The 17,279-nt window shown below is 45.4% G+C and overlaps 1 protein-coding gene across 2 annotated transcripts in view; it reads left to right on the forward strand.

Moving 5' to 3' along the window:
• RRBP1 (ribosome binding protein 1) overlaps positions 1-17,279 on the forward strand; it is a 42,743-nt gene that overhangs the window by 13,480 nt on the left and 11,984 nt on the right. For both annotated transcript variants that reach the window (XR_014550950.1, XM_083624625.1), the window contains exons 7-14: positions 417-570; positions 2,416-2,554; positions 5,963-6,150; positions 6,353-6,390; positions 9,233-9,323; positions 10,249-10,341; positions 13,747-13,839; positions 16,072-16,149. Coding sequence is in view for 1 of the 2 variants with exons in the window: in XM_083624625.1 (XP_083480751.1) it covers positions 417-570; positions 2,416-2,554; positions 5,963-6,150; positions 6,353-6,390; positions 9,233-9,323; positions 10,249-10,341; positions 13,747-13,839; positions 16,072-16,149 (874 nt within the window). In the remaining variant the exon portion in view is untranslated. The remainder of the gene's footprint in view (positions 1-416; positions 571-2,415; positions 2,555-5,962; positions 6,151-6,352; positions 6,391-9,232; positions 9,324-10,248; positions 10,342-13,746; positions 13,840-16,071; positions 16,150-17,279) is intronic.

The following is a 17,279-nucleotide window of genomic DNA, read 5'->3' on the forward strand; positions in this document are numbered from 1 at the left end:
ATTGCATTTGAGGACATTCCTTCCAAATATGCATAAAATCTGTTTTAAATAACTGCTTCTCCAACAGTTATCATGCCCTAATCTGTATACAGTATTAAATTTAACTTATGTGGAGTATCATTCTCAAATAATATTATAATAGTTCTCCTTCAAATCAGCAGATAACAATTTAGGTGGAACATTTGCCTGTAACGATTTCCATTATTTAATGTTCCTGTCCCTTATATATGCTGGTGGCAAGAGAAAAAAATAGTGACCTATATTGCTAGGAAATTATGGATGGTGAGGAAGCAAGATGCTGACACATTTTCAGTTTTCAAATGTTGCATATAGGCAGATTTTACAGTTCTTTAAAATCAGAATTGTTTTGAAGCAAGCTTGATTCACACCTTACTGTTTCAACTTTTGCAATTCAGACAAAATGCTGAACTGGCCAAACTGCGTCAGGAGTGTAGCAGACTAGGCAAAGAGTTGACTGAAAAGTTGGGCACATTACAGCAGGTGGAAGAACAGAAAAAGGTCTTGGAGACGAAGGTTGCTGCCTCTGAAGAGCAAATCCGTCAGCTCCAGGTTAGTAACAGACAGGCACCAATAATTCTGTTCTTAGCGGTGAAAAGATTGCTAGAAGTTGAAAGATTTGGGTTCTGTTCCTAGTCATGGCAGATTTGAGTCCCACTGTAAAGGCCCTTCAGATATCCATGGGGCAGGAAATCAATAGGGTGGCCCCTGCCCCTTGCTGTGTATGTTACCATTCAATTCACATGGTTGCAGGGCTATTATTCATCTATGCACCCTGATGTTGTATGGACTTGTCATATGCAGCTGTTTGACCAATGCGCAGTCTGTAATTAAGGAAAATGTGTTACTCAACAGATAATCATTTGGGTTCAAATGGTCCGTTTCATAGACAAAGCCTTTTTCCCACATTGGAGGAATGAAAGAATGAGTGAGTGAGTGAGTTGGTTGGTTGGTTAGTTAGTTAGTTAGTGTACCATCCTTCATCCGTAGATCTCAAGGTGTTTCACAACAGAAAAATCACAAAATGCATAGGAATTACATTCTGTAGGAAATAGTTTTCCATTTATACACAATACTGCATATTCATCTTAAGACTGATATGAAACTGTCTCTTATCTATATCAGATGCATTTGGGGCCATTATAAAGGGTCTCATAAGATCTGGCCCTTTTGGCACAGCATCTAAGGCAGGCTTAGGTAAACTCTGACCCTCCAGATGTTTGGGACTACAATTCCCATCATCCCTGACCACTGGTCCTGTTAGCTAGGGATGATGGGAATTGTAGTCCCAAACATCTGGAGGGCCGGAGTTGGCCTATGCCTGATCTAAGGCACCTTTCCATTCAGGAAATCAGTGGATGGGGTCTTCCATTGCTTTTTTCAGCAGATCTGTTTAGGGTTCTGGAAGCGTGGCACATTGGGGGATAAGCAGACTGTCATATCCCTCTAATCCCAGAATTTGTCATACTTTGTGTCAGCTCTATGGCCAGCGGGCAACAAACTGAAAGCACGATGGGCTTTAGAGACAAGTAGACCGGGGAATGTGTGGTCCATTCAGGAACTGCTGTTCACTGTTCTGCCATTACAACAACCCCACCCCTCCACGTCTCAGGGTGATAAAATGGAGTAAGCTCATGAACAACTCTAAGGAAACCGTGTTGGACTCAAATTCATTTATTTATACCTGCTTTCCTGAATGTATCTGCACTGGAAAGCTGCAGCAATTGTTGCTTTCTGGTACCCGTGACAAATAAATATGTGTGCTTCATGTGTGACAAAGTTCCTGAATAGCAGTGATATCCATGGAGTCATCTGTGAAGCTGTCTTCATGACTGTATGCATGCGTGAATGAATGAATCTTTATTTGCGTCATCCATCGACCATAGCAATAAGACGACAACACGATATACAAAGCATAGAAATAAAAAGTCAATTATATAAAATACATTTTAGGGTTTTGAATCAATAGTCAAACAGTGGATGTTATTCTAATTGTCCCAGCTTAAAACATGGCAACTTTTGCTATTGCCTGCTCATCTTGATCTGTATGCATGCTTTGGGAAGTACAGGACAGGAATTGTCACGGCAGTAATCAGGGCCAGGATGTTTTGCCACCGAAGGCAAAATGGAAAGCACCCTTGCCTCCTCCCCTGGCAGCGGGTGGTGGGCTTTGGTTGTACAGTGGATGAGGAGGCAGCCAACAGGTGCAGGAGGCAGTGAGGAGGGTACTCCATGGAGGCTGGATCTGCTGCCCCAAGGCAACCCCTCACTGTACCTCTTAGGCACAGTGCCCTGGTACGACATGCTGGAAGTCACGTGGCTTTCAGAAAGTCACCCTGTGCTTATAAGCCTGCTTTTGTCTCCCGTCTTAATTTTTATCCCACCTCCTTCATGCAGATATCCCAGAAAGAAAAGGAGGCGCCACTGCAGAAAAGCTTGGAAGAGATGGGCGAAGAACTCTGCAAATCCCAAGCCAGCTATCAGAGCTTGCAGAAAGAGCTGGGAAAGGCAAAAGAGCAGCAGTCCAGTCTTGCTGGTGAGATCGCATTGTAGGGAGGATGTCACAAAATCCTCCGTCTGGCACACACCCCTCTAAAATAAGTCCCCACTATAATGACCCCCCAACTATTAGCTAGTACAGTCATACCTCGGGTTTCAGACGCTTCAGGTTGCGCGTTTTCGGGATAAAGACACACCAAAACCCGGAAGTACCGGAATGGGTTACTCCTGGGTTTCGACGCTCGCGCATGCGCAGAATCGCAACCCGTGCGTGTGCAGACGCGGCGCTGCGGGTTGCGGACGCTGCGGGTTGCGGACGTGCCTCCAGCATGGATCATGTTCGCAACCCAAGCATCCACTACAGTAAATTTGTTTGGGGTCATGGTGCTTCTGTGAATGGTGGTTGCCCAGTTCCAGGCTCTGATACGTAATCCTGATTTTTAACATCCATTTCAGTTGACTTCTGGCTTGAATTTGGACTAAAACAGCTTGGCGCCATCCTCTGGTGGCTCCAGCTCTATCTGGCAAGCAGATTCCAGATGTTGGTGCTAAGGATTGTTCCTTGGCTTTGTAATATTTATGCTATACAGTTCTTACAAACAACAACAACAACAACAGCTTTTCCTCCATCATATTCAACATCTACAGGTAGGTGGGTAACCTGTGGCCCTCCAGATGTTGTTGGGTTGCGACTCTCCTCCTCCCTGATTCTTGGCCATTCTGCCTGGGGGGTGATGGGAGTTGCAATCCACCAGTATCTGTGCCTCAAAAAGAAGATGAAATGCCTGGACATGGTTCAGAAAAGGGGAAACAAAATGATCCAGGGACTGAAACAACTCCCCAGTAAGTAAAGGTTGGGAGCTTTTCAGTTTTGAAAAAGAAAAGTCACATAAGGGAGAGACATGATTGTTGTTGTTGTTTAGTCGTGTCCGACTCTTCGTGACCCCCTGGACCAGAGCACGCCAGGCACTCCTGCCTTCCACTGCCTTCCGCAGTTTGGTCAAACTCATGCTGGTAGCTTCGAGAACACTATCCAACCATCTCATCCTCTGTCGTCCCCTTCTCCTTGGGCCCTCCATCTTTCCCAACATCAGGGTCTTTTCCAGGGAGTCTTCTCTTCTCCTGAGGTGGCCAAAGTATTAGAGCCTCAGCTTCAGGATCTGTCCTTCCAGTGAGCACTCAGGTCTGATCTCCTTAAGAATGGATAGATTTGATCTTCTTGCAATCCATGGGACTCTCAAGAGTCTCCTCCAGCACCAAGAGAGACATGATACCTGCGTATAATATTATTAGAGAGAGTGGATCGAGAACAGTTCTCTCTCTTTCTCTCATAACACCTGGGACCACCAAATGAGGCTGAATAGTGGGAGATTCAGGACAAGAAAAAAGAAATGACTTCTTCACACAGCACATAGCTAAAACTGTGGAATTTGCATCAACACAGCACAATGATGCCCCCCCCAAACCTGGACAGCTTTAAAAGGGAATTATTCATGGAGGATGAGGCTATCAAGGACTACTAGTCTTGATGGCTGTATACCACCTCTGGTGTCAGAGGCAGTAACCCTCTGATCATCAGCTGAGAGGGATGCTGTTGTGCTTATGGGCTTCCTATAGGCATCTAGTTAGCCACTGAAGAAAAGGATAATTATTAGATTGGCCTTGGCTGTCATCCAGCAGGCTTCTTCTAATGTTTGGTCACAGTTAAATAAATGTGGCTGCCGGTGCCATCATCTCATCTAATTTGGCCCAAATTCTGAAAGAAAATGGACTAGGGCAGGCACCCTTAGTAACAACAATAACAATAACAATTTATTATTTATACCCCGCCCATCTGGCTGGGTTTCCCCAGCCACTCTGGGCGTCTTCCAACCGAATATTAAAAACAATACAGCATCAGGCCTTTAAAACGTCCCTAAACAGGGCCGCCTTCAGTTGTCTTTTAAAAGTAAAATAGTTGTTTATTGCCTTGACATCTGCTGGGAAGGTGTTCCATAGGGCAGGCGCCACTACCAAGAAGGCCCTCTGCCTGGTTCCCATCATTCCCATCATCCCTGACCACTGGTCCTGTTAGCTAGGGATGATGGGAGTTGTAGTCCCAAAACATCTGGAGGGCTGAGTTTGGGGATGCCTGGACTTGGGACTTTCAGAGGCAAAGCCAAGAATGTATATGGAATACTGAAATTGCACCCGCCTTTATTCCCAGTGCTGTTTATACGAGCAGGGCTTATTTTTATCTTTTATTTATTCCACCAAGCTGGATGCGCAGCACACTGTTACTGCGTTTCAGAAAAGCTGTTCCAAACTGTTAACAATTTTTGTATGGTGTAATAAGATGTCTGGATCAACCTAGTTCTATCCCATGCTGGTTTCTCTCTTGTCCCGTTCGTGGGTGGAATTTTTAAGGGGAATCTTCGAAGAAATCTGTCAAGCTTTTTACTCTGTCTCTCTCTCACAGACACTTATTACACACCCTTTACGTGGTTGTCCCAAGGCTGCCTCTTTCTGTAACATTTTACAGCTGCTCAAAGCAGCTAATACTGCCTCCACACAGTAAGTAAGTAAATAAATAATCTGCACATCCAGTTTGGTGGAGTACATGGAGGGCAGTAATCTTTTCCCATTCAATGTCCTTCTAAGACCGCTAGGGATGTTGGAACAGGGTGCAGGGAGGCTATCTCCATAAATACATGGAGGCAGCCATCTGTTTCTTTGTACAATTTCCCGAGAGTGACTGCATTTTATGACACGTTCAAGGGGGTTTTTTTTGCTTTTGTTTTACTGTGTGCCCATTATTTATTAACTTAAAGGTAAAGGGGCCCCTGACTGTTAAGTCCAGTCATGAACGACTCTGGGGTTGCGGTGCTCATCTCGCTTTACTGGCCGAGGGAGCTGACATTTGTCTGCAGACAGTTTTTCCGAGTCATGTGGCCAGCATGACTAAGCCACTTCTGGTGAACCAGAGCAGTGCATGGAAACACCGTTTACCTTCCCACCGGAGTGGTACCTATTTATCTACTTGCACTTTGACGTGCTTTTGAACTGCTAGGTTGGCAGGAGCAGGGACCGAGCAACGGGAGCTCACCCCGTCACAGGGATTTGAACCGCCGACCTTCTGATCAGCAAGCCCTAGGCTCTGTGGTCTATTACTTATATAATAAACTATATAAGTTTGTTAACTTATATAGTGCTTATTTACCAAGATGGCTTCTAAAGGGTTTACATTAGCTGCTCTGAGCAGTGGCTGCCCTGAGACTACCTTGTAAGCCACGGATCAACTGCTTAATTCACACATCTGTGTTCTGATTTGTGCTTGGGCCCTGAGGAGGATGGCCTGGGTAGATTGACTCCAAAAGATGCATCCCTGTGATGTAAGCAAGAGGAATGATGGGTGCAGCTTAAATTGCATGTTTATGACCACCAGCGTTTTATCCACCTTTAACAGAACTTCAGTCTAAACTGCTGCACTCTGAAATGATGGTGAAGACAAAGGCAGAAGAACTAAACAGTTTACAGATTAAGTTGTCAGAAGCCACTTCCAAGAACGCAGAGCTTGCAGAGAGGATTCAATCAGCCGAAGCCCTCCTAGAGGCAGGACAAATGAGAGAAGCGGAGAAAAACAAAGATGTTCAGGTCAGAGTCTTGCAATGTCCTTCCCTGCTAGCTTCTGCTTCTGATAACTTTGCTTCTTTTTCTGGGGTTCCCCCTCTTTATGGCACACTACTAAAGCAGCATGGCATTATTACTTACAGTGTGGCTTCCTATATTTTTAGATACAAGGACTGCTTTGAAGACAGCCATGTAATTTCATTTCCTTCTCCCCCTGTAGATTCAGGAAGCAAACCAAACAGAAGCCAGCCAAGTGCAGTTAAGGTAAGGCTGGGGAATACTGTGTTTTTGACACTGATCATTAAATAGTTGGTCTGTGAGCTTTTAGAAAAGAACACTGTGATTAAAAATAGCATGCAAGAATATTATATCTTTTATTTATAGACAGTGCTTTTTTTCCTAAAAAAATGTTTAGGGGTACTCTCATTTTCCTACTCATATTGAAATACTGCCCCTTAATGAGGCCAAACTTGGATTCACAAAATGTTTAGGGGTATGCGTACCCCTGCACCCCCCCCAGAAAAAAGCACTGTTTATAGAGCTACTAGTGTGGCAGATAAGGAGGATTCTGTCCCTGTAATATATCTTTATTTCAGCAAGGATTTCAACAAGCTCCCTCACAATGTTCTTTTTGACAGGCTGGGAAAATGTGGGCTAATAAGTGATGTTACTTCTGGGTGGATTTCTGACTGGTTGGTGTACTATATCCAAATAATGCTAATTAATGTCTCCTCACCAACCTGCACAGGCATGATAAGTAGAGTGCCGCAGTTATCTGTCCTGAGTGCAGCATTGGTCAACATCTTAACACACACACACACACACACACACACAATTGCATGAAAGGAATGATCATCAGATTTGCAGTTGACACCAATCTAGGAGGAGGAGATAATACCTTAGACAGAAACAGGATTAGAAATGTACTTGACAGGATGAAGAACGGAGATGAGAGCAGAATGTTACATTTAGGTGTGAAAAATCAGATGCAAAAATGGGATGTGTGGGATGCCTGGCTTGACGGCAGTGTTAGTTCAAGGGAAAAATATGGGTATAAAAAGGAGAATTTCCTGGATGCCAAGATCCAGGTTTGGGGCGTGTACTCTTTGGTGAGAGAACCTCAGCAGAGATTTAAAACCACAAAATATGCAGCAAAGTAAAGCATGGAAATATAGGCTGTTAGTCCTCCAAAATATGTCCTTGTGAGTTCCAAAACTTCCCTCTTCCCCCAGCATAGGAAAAGACCACTTATCTGGCAAGTTAAAAATTTGTTTACTTACAAATTCTTCAGTGGTTCATGAGCTTTTCGATACAGCACCCAGAAAAAAAGTTGCTCAGGCAGTAAAACTTGGCTTAGTTTTAGTGGTGAAAGTCCCTAAATTATTGGTGTAGGAATTCAAGAGTGGCTTATAAGAGCCATGCAGTCTGAGCTGCAGCTTTGCGGTCTTAGCTTCAACTACCAGCTCAGACCTCCTCACAGGCTTGATTGCCCAGTGCCTCCCAAGGTGAGCTAAGCCCAGCAGGATAGTTTACTCTGTTGTTGTTGCTCATTACATTTCTATAATCCTTTGTATTTTAAAGAAAAAAAAATCAAAGCGGTTTACAAACTACATCATATAAAAGAATCCAGAAGAAAACGGTACAGAAGAAAATCAACTATAAAGTATATTCAAAGCAACATAATTAGCAGGAAGCTAAAACAGGGGATGGCAGCCTAAAGCCCATGGGCCGGTAGCAGCCCACGAGGCTTGTCTAACCGGCCCATGGCGACCCCTGCCACCCACCCACCCCCCGCTGCCACCCGCCTGCTCTTACTGGCGTGGTGTGGTGTGGCGCGGGGACTAACTTCCGGGTTGATGGCCCCTGTGTGGAATGCGCATGGGTGCTCCTCTGACTCGGATGTGTGCCAGAAATAGCGTTTGCGGGCCGGAGAAGCCCCTGTGTGCATGTGCACATGCTATTTCTGGCGCACTACCAGGTTGGAGGAGCGCCAGAAATAGTGTGTGCGCACGGACACGCTCCAGCCCATCCTCCGACGGATGGAGCGTCGAGCGGCCCATCCTCGGATAAGGTCGCCGAGCTCTGAGCTAAAATATTAGCTTCAAGATTTCAAAATAAAACATTACTAAAGGAAGTCAAATATAAAATGAACATTTAAAACGGCATAGTTAGCAAGGGAATAAAATATTGTTGCAAGCGTAGAACATCGTTGCTGCTGCTGCTGCTGCTGCTTTTGCTGCCAATGGTAGTTCATGGCGAACGGCAGCTGTGGAAGCTCAGACTCAGTGACCTGGATCTGCACTAAGAGACAGCCAAGATGGTCTCTGGCCTCTTCAGCAGCCTCAACTTTTGCAGTTGGAGCAGATCTTCTTGATCTCACAGCCAAGGTGGCTTCTGGCCTGTCAGCAGCTGTTGGTCTTAACAACTTCATACGTTGATTAGACTAACAATGGCTAAACCAACCTGCGTGTTGCAATAAAGAAATCGCACCCTATCCTACCATGCCTTTCATTCCAAAAATTGCTAAATGGCTACCACTGATACTCAAATTGGCTCATTCTTTGCTTTCCTTGTTTTATCTGTAGAGTCCATGGGTGGTGTTCAGCTAAGTTTTACTCAGAGTGGGTAGATCCACTGAAATTAATTTCAGTAAGTCTACTGTGAATAAAACTTTGTTGAACACCACCCTTTGTTATTTAATGTAGGGTTGCCGGTTTCCATAATTTAATCATTCTTTTTGGGAAGAATTAAACCATATTAACATATTTAAAGGTTATCCTCTGGGGGAGTACTACACAGTGGACCCTCGGCTTACGTTACCCTTGGGTACCATAAACTTCGGGTTGCGAAAGTGGCAAACCCGGAAGTATTTTTCTAGGTTTTGCCACTTGCGCATGCGCAGAAGCTCTCTATGCGCCCCACGCATGCGCAGAAGCGGTCCTCCGGTTGCGAATTCCTCGGGATTCAGCCGGACCTCCGGAACGGATCCTGTTCGCAACCGGAGGTACCACTGTATCTTCAAAATAATAAATAATTATGTGTGTGTAAAACTGTATATTGTGGAATATTACAGATAATTAATTTGTAAATCTTCTTTCTGCTTTAGATTCCAAGGCGTATCCACACAGGTCACCACATTAGAGAACGAAGTTGCTGAACTGAAAAATACAGTTGAACAGCTGAAAATAAAAAACAATGTGAGTTAAGCCGACTGTATTATTTCCCTAATATAACGAGGACTTTGGGCTGGTTTTATGAGAGCTGTCCTCCATTTTGGGCACCTGCAGATTTGTATCTATGAAGATTGCTTATATAATGAAAGCCAGGAAATAATTAGAAAGAATTAAGAAGGGAGCATAGTGAAGGTATCTTAGCCTTCAAAGCAAGTATGAGATAGGAAGTTTAGAGAATACACTTAACCTGAAAGGCACTGCAGGGTTCCAATTGGTGTATGTTTTTTTTTAAAGAGCCAACTGTATCAAATACATGAAATGGATTGACAAGGAGCTAGAGGCAGGGGTGTGGGTGGATGTCTGTCTTTCTGTCCGTCTGTGTGCAGATGTATTTTTCCATGCATCTGCAGGCACAAATATGGAACTGGCGTAAATTTATAGTTAGAATATTTTAACAAGGCAACAGCTTAAAAATAAAGTAACACAGAAGAAACCATTTGGGAGATAAGCAAGTAAAGGAGAATATATGTAAAAGACGAGAAAGATGAAAAGTAGTTCTTAAGAGAAAGAGATACAGTGGACGCTCGGGTTGCGCACGTGATCCGTGCGGGGTGCACATTCGCAACCCGCAGCGCTCGCAACCCGCGGCTGCGCATGCGCGGGTTGCGATTCAGCGCTTCTGCGCATGCGCGGCTGCTAAAACCCGGAAGTAACCCTTTCCGGTACTTCTGGCTTTCGGCGGTCTGTAACCTGAAAAAACGCAACCTGAAGCGGCTGTAACCCGAAGTATTTGATTTAAGTTGCAGCAACTTAAATCACTTTAAAGATTCCAGCAGTTTTGAAAACGAACTTGAGTTTCCTAACGGGGATGGTTGAATTGCTGTCCATAAAGTTTTGTGGCAGCCTTCCTACAAATAAATAGTTTGTTTTTGGTGTTTGTTTCCAACAGGAGCTGCAAGAGAAGAATTTAGAAGCCAGGGAAGCCCTGGCTTCTGTGGAAAAGGCATGCGAAGAAAAGCTGCTGTCTTCAACTAAGGCAAAGGTTAGCTTTCCTGTAAACCAGGGGTCAGCAAACTTACTGTGCCTTGGGCCGGTGTCTCCAGCGCCGATCGTGTGGCGAGCTGGAGGGCGGGGGAGCGTGTGCCCATGCGCGTGCCCATACACGTGCGCCCATGCTATTTCTGGCGCACTTCCGGGTCAGAGGAGCACCGGAAATAGCTTGTGCGCATGTGCACGGGCCTCCTCCGACCCGGATGTGCACCGAAAATAACGCTTGCACACGCGCAAATAATGCGCATGCGCACAAGTTATTTCCGGTGCGCCTCTGACCCGGAAGTGGGCAGCTGCGTAATGCCGGTAAGAGCCGGCGGCGGGGGTTGCCGCGGGCCGGAGAAGCGAGTCCCTCGGGCCTTATCCGGCCTGCGGGCCTTAATTTGGGGACCCCTGCTGTAAACTCTGCAGTATTTTGTACCATACTGTGACATCATTATATATGAGCCACACAGCTTGACCAGGATTGGACTAGGTTTGGCAGGCTCTGGTGCAGGAGGAGGAAGAGGAAGGAACTAGGAAGAGTGGGAACCTGAGTTGGAGGAGGGGAGGTCTCCCCTTCCCACCCTTATGTCTGTTCTTTGGAAAAGGGCCCAGGGTTGCTGGCTCTCTCCTAAGACTTTCCTGTGAAACGCCTCATTAAAGTCTAGGGAAGGCTTTGATCAGCCAGTGGTGGAAGTTGAGCAGATGACCACAACTGAACAAGAGCCCAAACAGGAGGGTGCAGTCTTGCCCTCTAAAACTGGACACTCGTTTGTGAATGGAAGCAGACTCCCCAGCCTTCAAGGAGCGCACATTTTCAATCTTGACGTTACCACAAGTCTTGTGAGCGTAACCCACCTCATCTTTAAAAGAGGGTTGGGGAAACTTGTTGGGACATCTTCATTGCTTCTGCCCAGTTCTAAACCCCTTACGCTGCCCCAGAACTCCAGTATTGTGACTCCTGAGCACCAGGTCTGCTTTCTAGCCTGTACTTGAATACGGTTGCCGAAGTAAAGACCTCTTTCTTACTTCCAAGTAAGAGTATCTGTCTACATGTGTTGTATGGGAGCCTCACCACTCCCCCCACCCCTGTTTCTGGTGCTGGGAAGAGTGGGAAGGCAAGAGATGAGCTGGAACCCATTCTTGCCCCTTATCTTGCCCCCAGAGGAGGGGAAAAGTTGGCTACCCAACCAATTGAAGTGGAAGAACCGCAGTGCAGGGCAACATGAAGCCTCTTAAAGGGTACCTGCACATTTTGCTTCATACAGTGGTGCCTCGCAAGACGAAATTAATTCGTTCCGCAAGTTTTTTCTTCTTGCGAGTTTTTCGTCTTGCGAAGCACGGTTTCCCATAGGAATGCATTGAAAATCAATTAATGCGTTCCTATGGAGACCGCTTGCCAGGCTGGCGGTGCGGAGAAGGGCTTTTCTCCCCACTGCAAGCCTTCAGGAGAGGTCCAGGAACAGAGGGGAAGGCGCGCAGCGCTTCTCCTCTGTTCCCGGGGCTTGCGGTGGGAGGAGGGTTTTTCCTCCCCACCGCCAACATTCAGAACAGCATTCTGAATGTTGGCGGTGGGAAGGAAAACCCTCCTCCCACCGCAAGTCTTCAGGACAGCCATCCAAAGGCTGGCGTGGGGAGAAGGTCTCTCCGCCCCACCGCCAGCCTTCGGAGGAGCCTTCCGAAGGCTGCCGGTGGGGCGGAGAGACCTCCTCCCGCCGCCAGCCTTCGGAGCAGCCTTCCGAAGGCTGGCGGTGGGGCAGAGAGACCTCCTCCCGCCGCCAGCCTTCGGAGCAGCCTTCCGAAGGCTGGCGGCGGGAGGAGGTCTCTCCGCCCCACCGCCAGCCTTCGGAGGAGGTCCGAGGACAGTGGGGAAGACGCGCTGCGCTTCCCCGCTGTCCTGGAGATTTCCCTATGGGCTTTCGTCTTGCGAAGAAAGCCCATAGGGAAATTCGTCTTGCGAAGCGCATCGAAAAACAGAAAACCCTTTCTCTAGCGGGTTTTTCGTCTTGCGAGGCGTTCGTCTTGCGGGGCACCACTGTAGCTTTTTTTTCCTGGAAGAGCTGGAGATATAAAAAAAATTCAAGCTCACTCTCTGACTTCTGATTGGGGCTGCCAATAAAGGCCTTCATGGACCCCATGTTGCAGAAGAAAATATCCCCATGTACTGTTCAAAATTGGTTCATAGACAGGAAAGAAAAGAGCATGACCTTGATATATGAAGAACTTTCCTTTTCTAACTAGACAAAGCACACTCCATGTGTGTTGCTCTTAATACCCTTCCAGGCTAGACAAGAAAATGATGATGATGATGATGATTTATTATTTATATCCCGCCCATCTGGCTGGGTTTCCCCAGCCACTCTGGGCAGCTCCCAACCAAACATTAAAAACACAATACAGCATTAAAGATTAAAATCATCCCTAAAGCAAGGTGGTTTTTCAGACCAACTATCTTGAGGTGGCTGAGGGTCTGCATTCTTCTGTTTTAGGAGTAGCTGGGTAACCCAAGGGCATAAGTTATCCCTCAGTGGCTCCTTTTTCATATCAGAAGATGGTGGCCACTGGTCCTACAAACACATATGTCTTGGGTAGCCTATTGTTTTTTGTTGACTTAAGAAAGAATATGGAGAAACAAAACTTGGAATGTGGGGACAAATTGGAGGCAAGCCTATGCTCTCTGGCAACAGAGTGGGCATTCAACAGAGAAGCACAGCCAGTCCTGTCTCCCTGGTGAATGAACCTGTTTGGCATACATGCCTGTCACATTCACTCTTTAGGTCTACATTTAAGGTTGTTTGACTGTGGACAGTGTTAGAGTTGCTGCAACGGAATCCCTGATCCCTGTAGAGTAGAAAAGAATTTGCTCTCCATCACAAGAATGAGTTTCAAAGCTTTACTGAAAACAGTCTTAAAATAGTTACAAAGAAATATTACAAAAATACAAAGGAACACATTGCTGTTTAACAAGTTAGCAATGTAGTCCTGTCTTCGTTTTAGTCCTTAACACTGTTTAATAAACTGCTGGCTCCGTTGCTGACAAAGAAGCTGAGCTTCTCAGGTTTCATCTTCCTGCTTTGAGAGATCTACAGCTTGGGGTACTGGGATGAGTCATCATTTAACCCAAAGACTGAAACAGAAAACTCTTAACCTTTTCTGCCGCATTTGCCAGAGTGAAACATCTTGACTAGCAGACTTCCCTACTTTGCAAATGCAAACTTTTACCTAAGTTTTTTCAAACTTAATTCCTTTAAATATTACATTTTATACATATTAAACTTACATCTTTAACAGACAGGCTGTTAGACTGGCACACATCAGCTCAAGAGATACTCAAAGATGTCTTAAGATTCCTGTTAATCAAGAGAAAGGTGTAAGGTCGTTTTCAGTTTTTGAAAGTCCTTCTTTGTTCTTTCAGGAAGCATTGGAGCAACAGCTTGGAATAATTCAGGGACAAACAATGAAGGTTCTCTTGTCCCTCTTCCCACAGATCCAGTTAGGTGATCAGCAGGTAAGCAGCATTTGTTGTTTAATGCTCTCCAGACCTGAAATGCATGGTGATTCAGGCAGTTTCAAATAGAAATAACATCAAAAAAAACTAAAGGGAAAGATTCACAGTGAAAGAATGCTATACACACATATTCTGGGTGCAGTCCTCTGCACTTCCAGTAACAAATGCCTCTGGCAGTGGGGCGTGGAGAGTTGCTGCCAGTCCAGGGGCGCCATGGTTCAGTGGACAGCTTCATCACTTAATTTGTTGTTGTTTAGTCATCTTAGTTGTGCTCAATTCTCCATGACTCCATGAACCAGAGCATGCCTTGGAAACTCCCTTTCTTCTCAAAGCTTCTCCTTTTTTATGTCCATGGAGTTTTCTTGGCAAAATACTGGAGTGGTTTGCCAGTTCCTTCTCCAGGTGGATCACATTTAGTCTAAACTCTCGGCTATGACTTGTCCGTCTTGGGTGGCCCTGCACAGCATAGCTAGTGGTCAACAAAAGAGGTTTAAATACTGTCTCAAGGCAAATCTAAAAATATGTAGTATAAACACTGACAACTAGGAACCACTGGCCTGCGAGCGCTCCAGTTGGAGAACAGCTTTTACCAAAGGTGTCATGGGCTTTGAAGACACTCGAACTCGGGACACAAGGGAGAAACGCTCTAAGAGGAAGGCACACTTGGCAAATCCACACCGTGATCAACTCCCACCCGGAAACCAATGTCCCCACTGTGGAAGGACGTGTGGATCCAGAATAGGCCTCCACATTCACTTACGGACTCATTGTTAAAACCGTGTTTATGGAAGACAATCTTACTCGGCTACGCGTAATCGCCGAAGAAGAAGAAGAAGCTCATAGCTTCTTGGACTTCTTCAAGCCCCTTCACCACTCTGATGGCCTGGAACTCGGGCTTGGACTCGGAACCAGAGGAGTCTCAGTTCGCCCCGGATCCTTTGCCTCAGGCAGCATCTGGACCAAGTCTGGCGCCTGATTCTGAAGAACCCCACTCTGCACAGGTTCCCCTGCAACAAGCACCAGCTGGGCCGAGTCAGGGGCCTGAGCCTGCCCTGGCTCCCGATGTGGGGATTACCTCGTTGCCTTCAGTTGGGTAATCACTTACAGCTGCTCCACTACTAGTTGGGTCAGGAGAGGCTGAGGCGGCCTCTGGGTCTAGTAACCCGCCGACATATCCCGAGTTGCAGAGACTGAGGTCTGAGAAAAGGAGAGACCTGAGTACTCACAGGAGGAGTGCTCGCCTTCGGGCGAGACAGGGAGGTGGGTCACTGGGGGATCAGGACCGGCCGTTACCCTGACAGAGATAAAAGGCTGTTGGACCCCGCTCCAGGTTGTGGGAGCAATGTTGCTGTTTGCTAGAATCAGCCTGAGACCCTGTGCCTGACCCTGCCTGGTTTCCTGCCTCGTGTTCTGCCTTGGCCCTGTCGGACTGACTCCTTGTGGAACCCTTGGATATGGGACCAGACCTGGACCGCGTTACTCAGGTCACCCCCAGGCCCAGCACAGCCACGGCAAGGCCAGTGATCCATGAATGGGCATCACTTACATAGGAAAGCGAAATTAAGACAGTGAGCAACCTAATGGCTGTGAGCAAATGGAGTCGTACTGGCACATCTTTTAATGCAAACTATACTAGCAACACAGTTTATGCTAAGGACCCAAGTCCAGTGGGAAGCCCTTTGTGCGAAGCTCCTTTAAGTCTTATTAGCAAATGTGTTCCTGAAAGGAAAGTTTTGTTGGTTGAAATCATTCCCCACAAGAAAGTGGTGAGGAACCACTGTACATCTCTTAGAGATATTTTTTTAAATATATTAAGGGATTTATAAACGGTGTAAGTAAATAAATTAAAAAATGGTATCCCAAACCCAGGACAGATGGTTTCTGTGCTTTCGGCTGCTGGGTAACTGGTTTTTATTGGACTGGGATGTTAAAGTCTTAAGCTGGTTGAGGAGAGAAGGAGTGTTTGAAGGCAGCAGACAACGTTAAAAAGGGATCCATAAGGGGAGATTAAGAGAAGGTAAGGAAGAAGAAATTGAGACAGAGTGATTTAGACATGTACAAGCTCTTAAAAATGGACACACTGTTGAACGTATGAGCCGGAAAGGAATATAATACTTTGCAATGTTTATTCACTTCATAAGCCCAGAGTGGCTGGGGAGGCCCAGCCAGATGGGTGGGGTATAAGTAATAAATAATAATTATTATTGTTATTGTTATTTGTTTCCTTCTCAGGTGTATGCTGAATGGTTGCAACAGTTTAAAGAAAAGGCTTTGGAAACGCTTCAGTCGCAGGGTGCAAGAACAGAACCTGTAGGTATAATCTGCAAATACCCTCACATGAAAAGTGTTATACGACACAGTAACAAATATTGTGGGTGGACAATATTAAAAAGGCCTCATTTGGAGAACCTGCCATTGAGCCGCACAATAGCGGCGGAGGTTTTCTTTGTTGAATAGCAGCTGACTGGGCGTGGCGGGGGGGGGGGCTCTGAACGGGCAGCAATAGCAATGTCCCTCCTATGGAAGGGAGGCAGTTTTTATTGGGAAACAAACAAACAGAAAATCACACAAACCAGACACATTGAATACAGTCATACACATTGTAACATGTTGTGTAGTTTGGTCATTTGTCTAGTGGCAGATACCCATGTTTGAGGAAGGCTAATAACTTGGTGTTAAATAAAACATTTGTTTATATATATAATTTTTATTGGTTTTTACACGTTTTCCAAACGTAACTTCCCATTTTACACAACATAACGAACCTTTGGCTATCACAGCCTAGGCCTTCCATCAACCTCAACTGATGGTTTTCTAACTTCCTTTCTAATTTTGCATTTTATTATTATAATTATTGCTATAAAATCCAAATCCTTAATAAACTCCTTCTTAGTCCACTTTCGCAATAATTCATATAGTTCTCCTTACAAAACTTGTAACCCTACAAGCGATGTTAATAGATTACAATTGTCTTTCAAATATATCATGAATTTCTTCTAGTCCTTCAGGAAAGTCTGGTCTTGCTGCTTCCGAATTTTTCCAGTTAATTTTGCCAACTTGGCATAATCCATCAATTTCACCTACCACTCTTCTTTTGTTGATAATTCTTCCTGCTTCCATCGTTGGGCTAACAGTATCCTTGCTGCAGTTGTCGCATATAAAAACAATTTTTATCACACTTATGAATCTCTGTACGTACAATACCAAGTAAAAGGGCTTCTGGTGTTTTTTCTTTTTTTTACAAATGTATATCTCAACATTTTTAAAATCTCATTATAAATCATTTCCCAGAAGTCCTTCACTTTCTTAAATTCCTACCACATATGGTAAAGTGCCTTCTTTTTCCTTACATTTCCAACATTTATTATTCGTTTCATAAGGTAAAGGTACCCCTGCCCGTATGGGCCAGTCGTGTCCGACTCTAGGGTTGTGCGCCCATC

This window comes from Podarcis filfolensis, assembly GCF_964270895.1.
Source record: "Podarcis filfolensis genome assembly, chromosome: 7".
In the NCBI taxonomy this organism is placed as follows: domain Eukaryota; kingdom Metazoa; phylum Chordata; class Lepidosauria; order Squamata; family Lacertidae; genus Podarcis; species Podarcis filfolensis.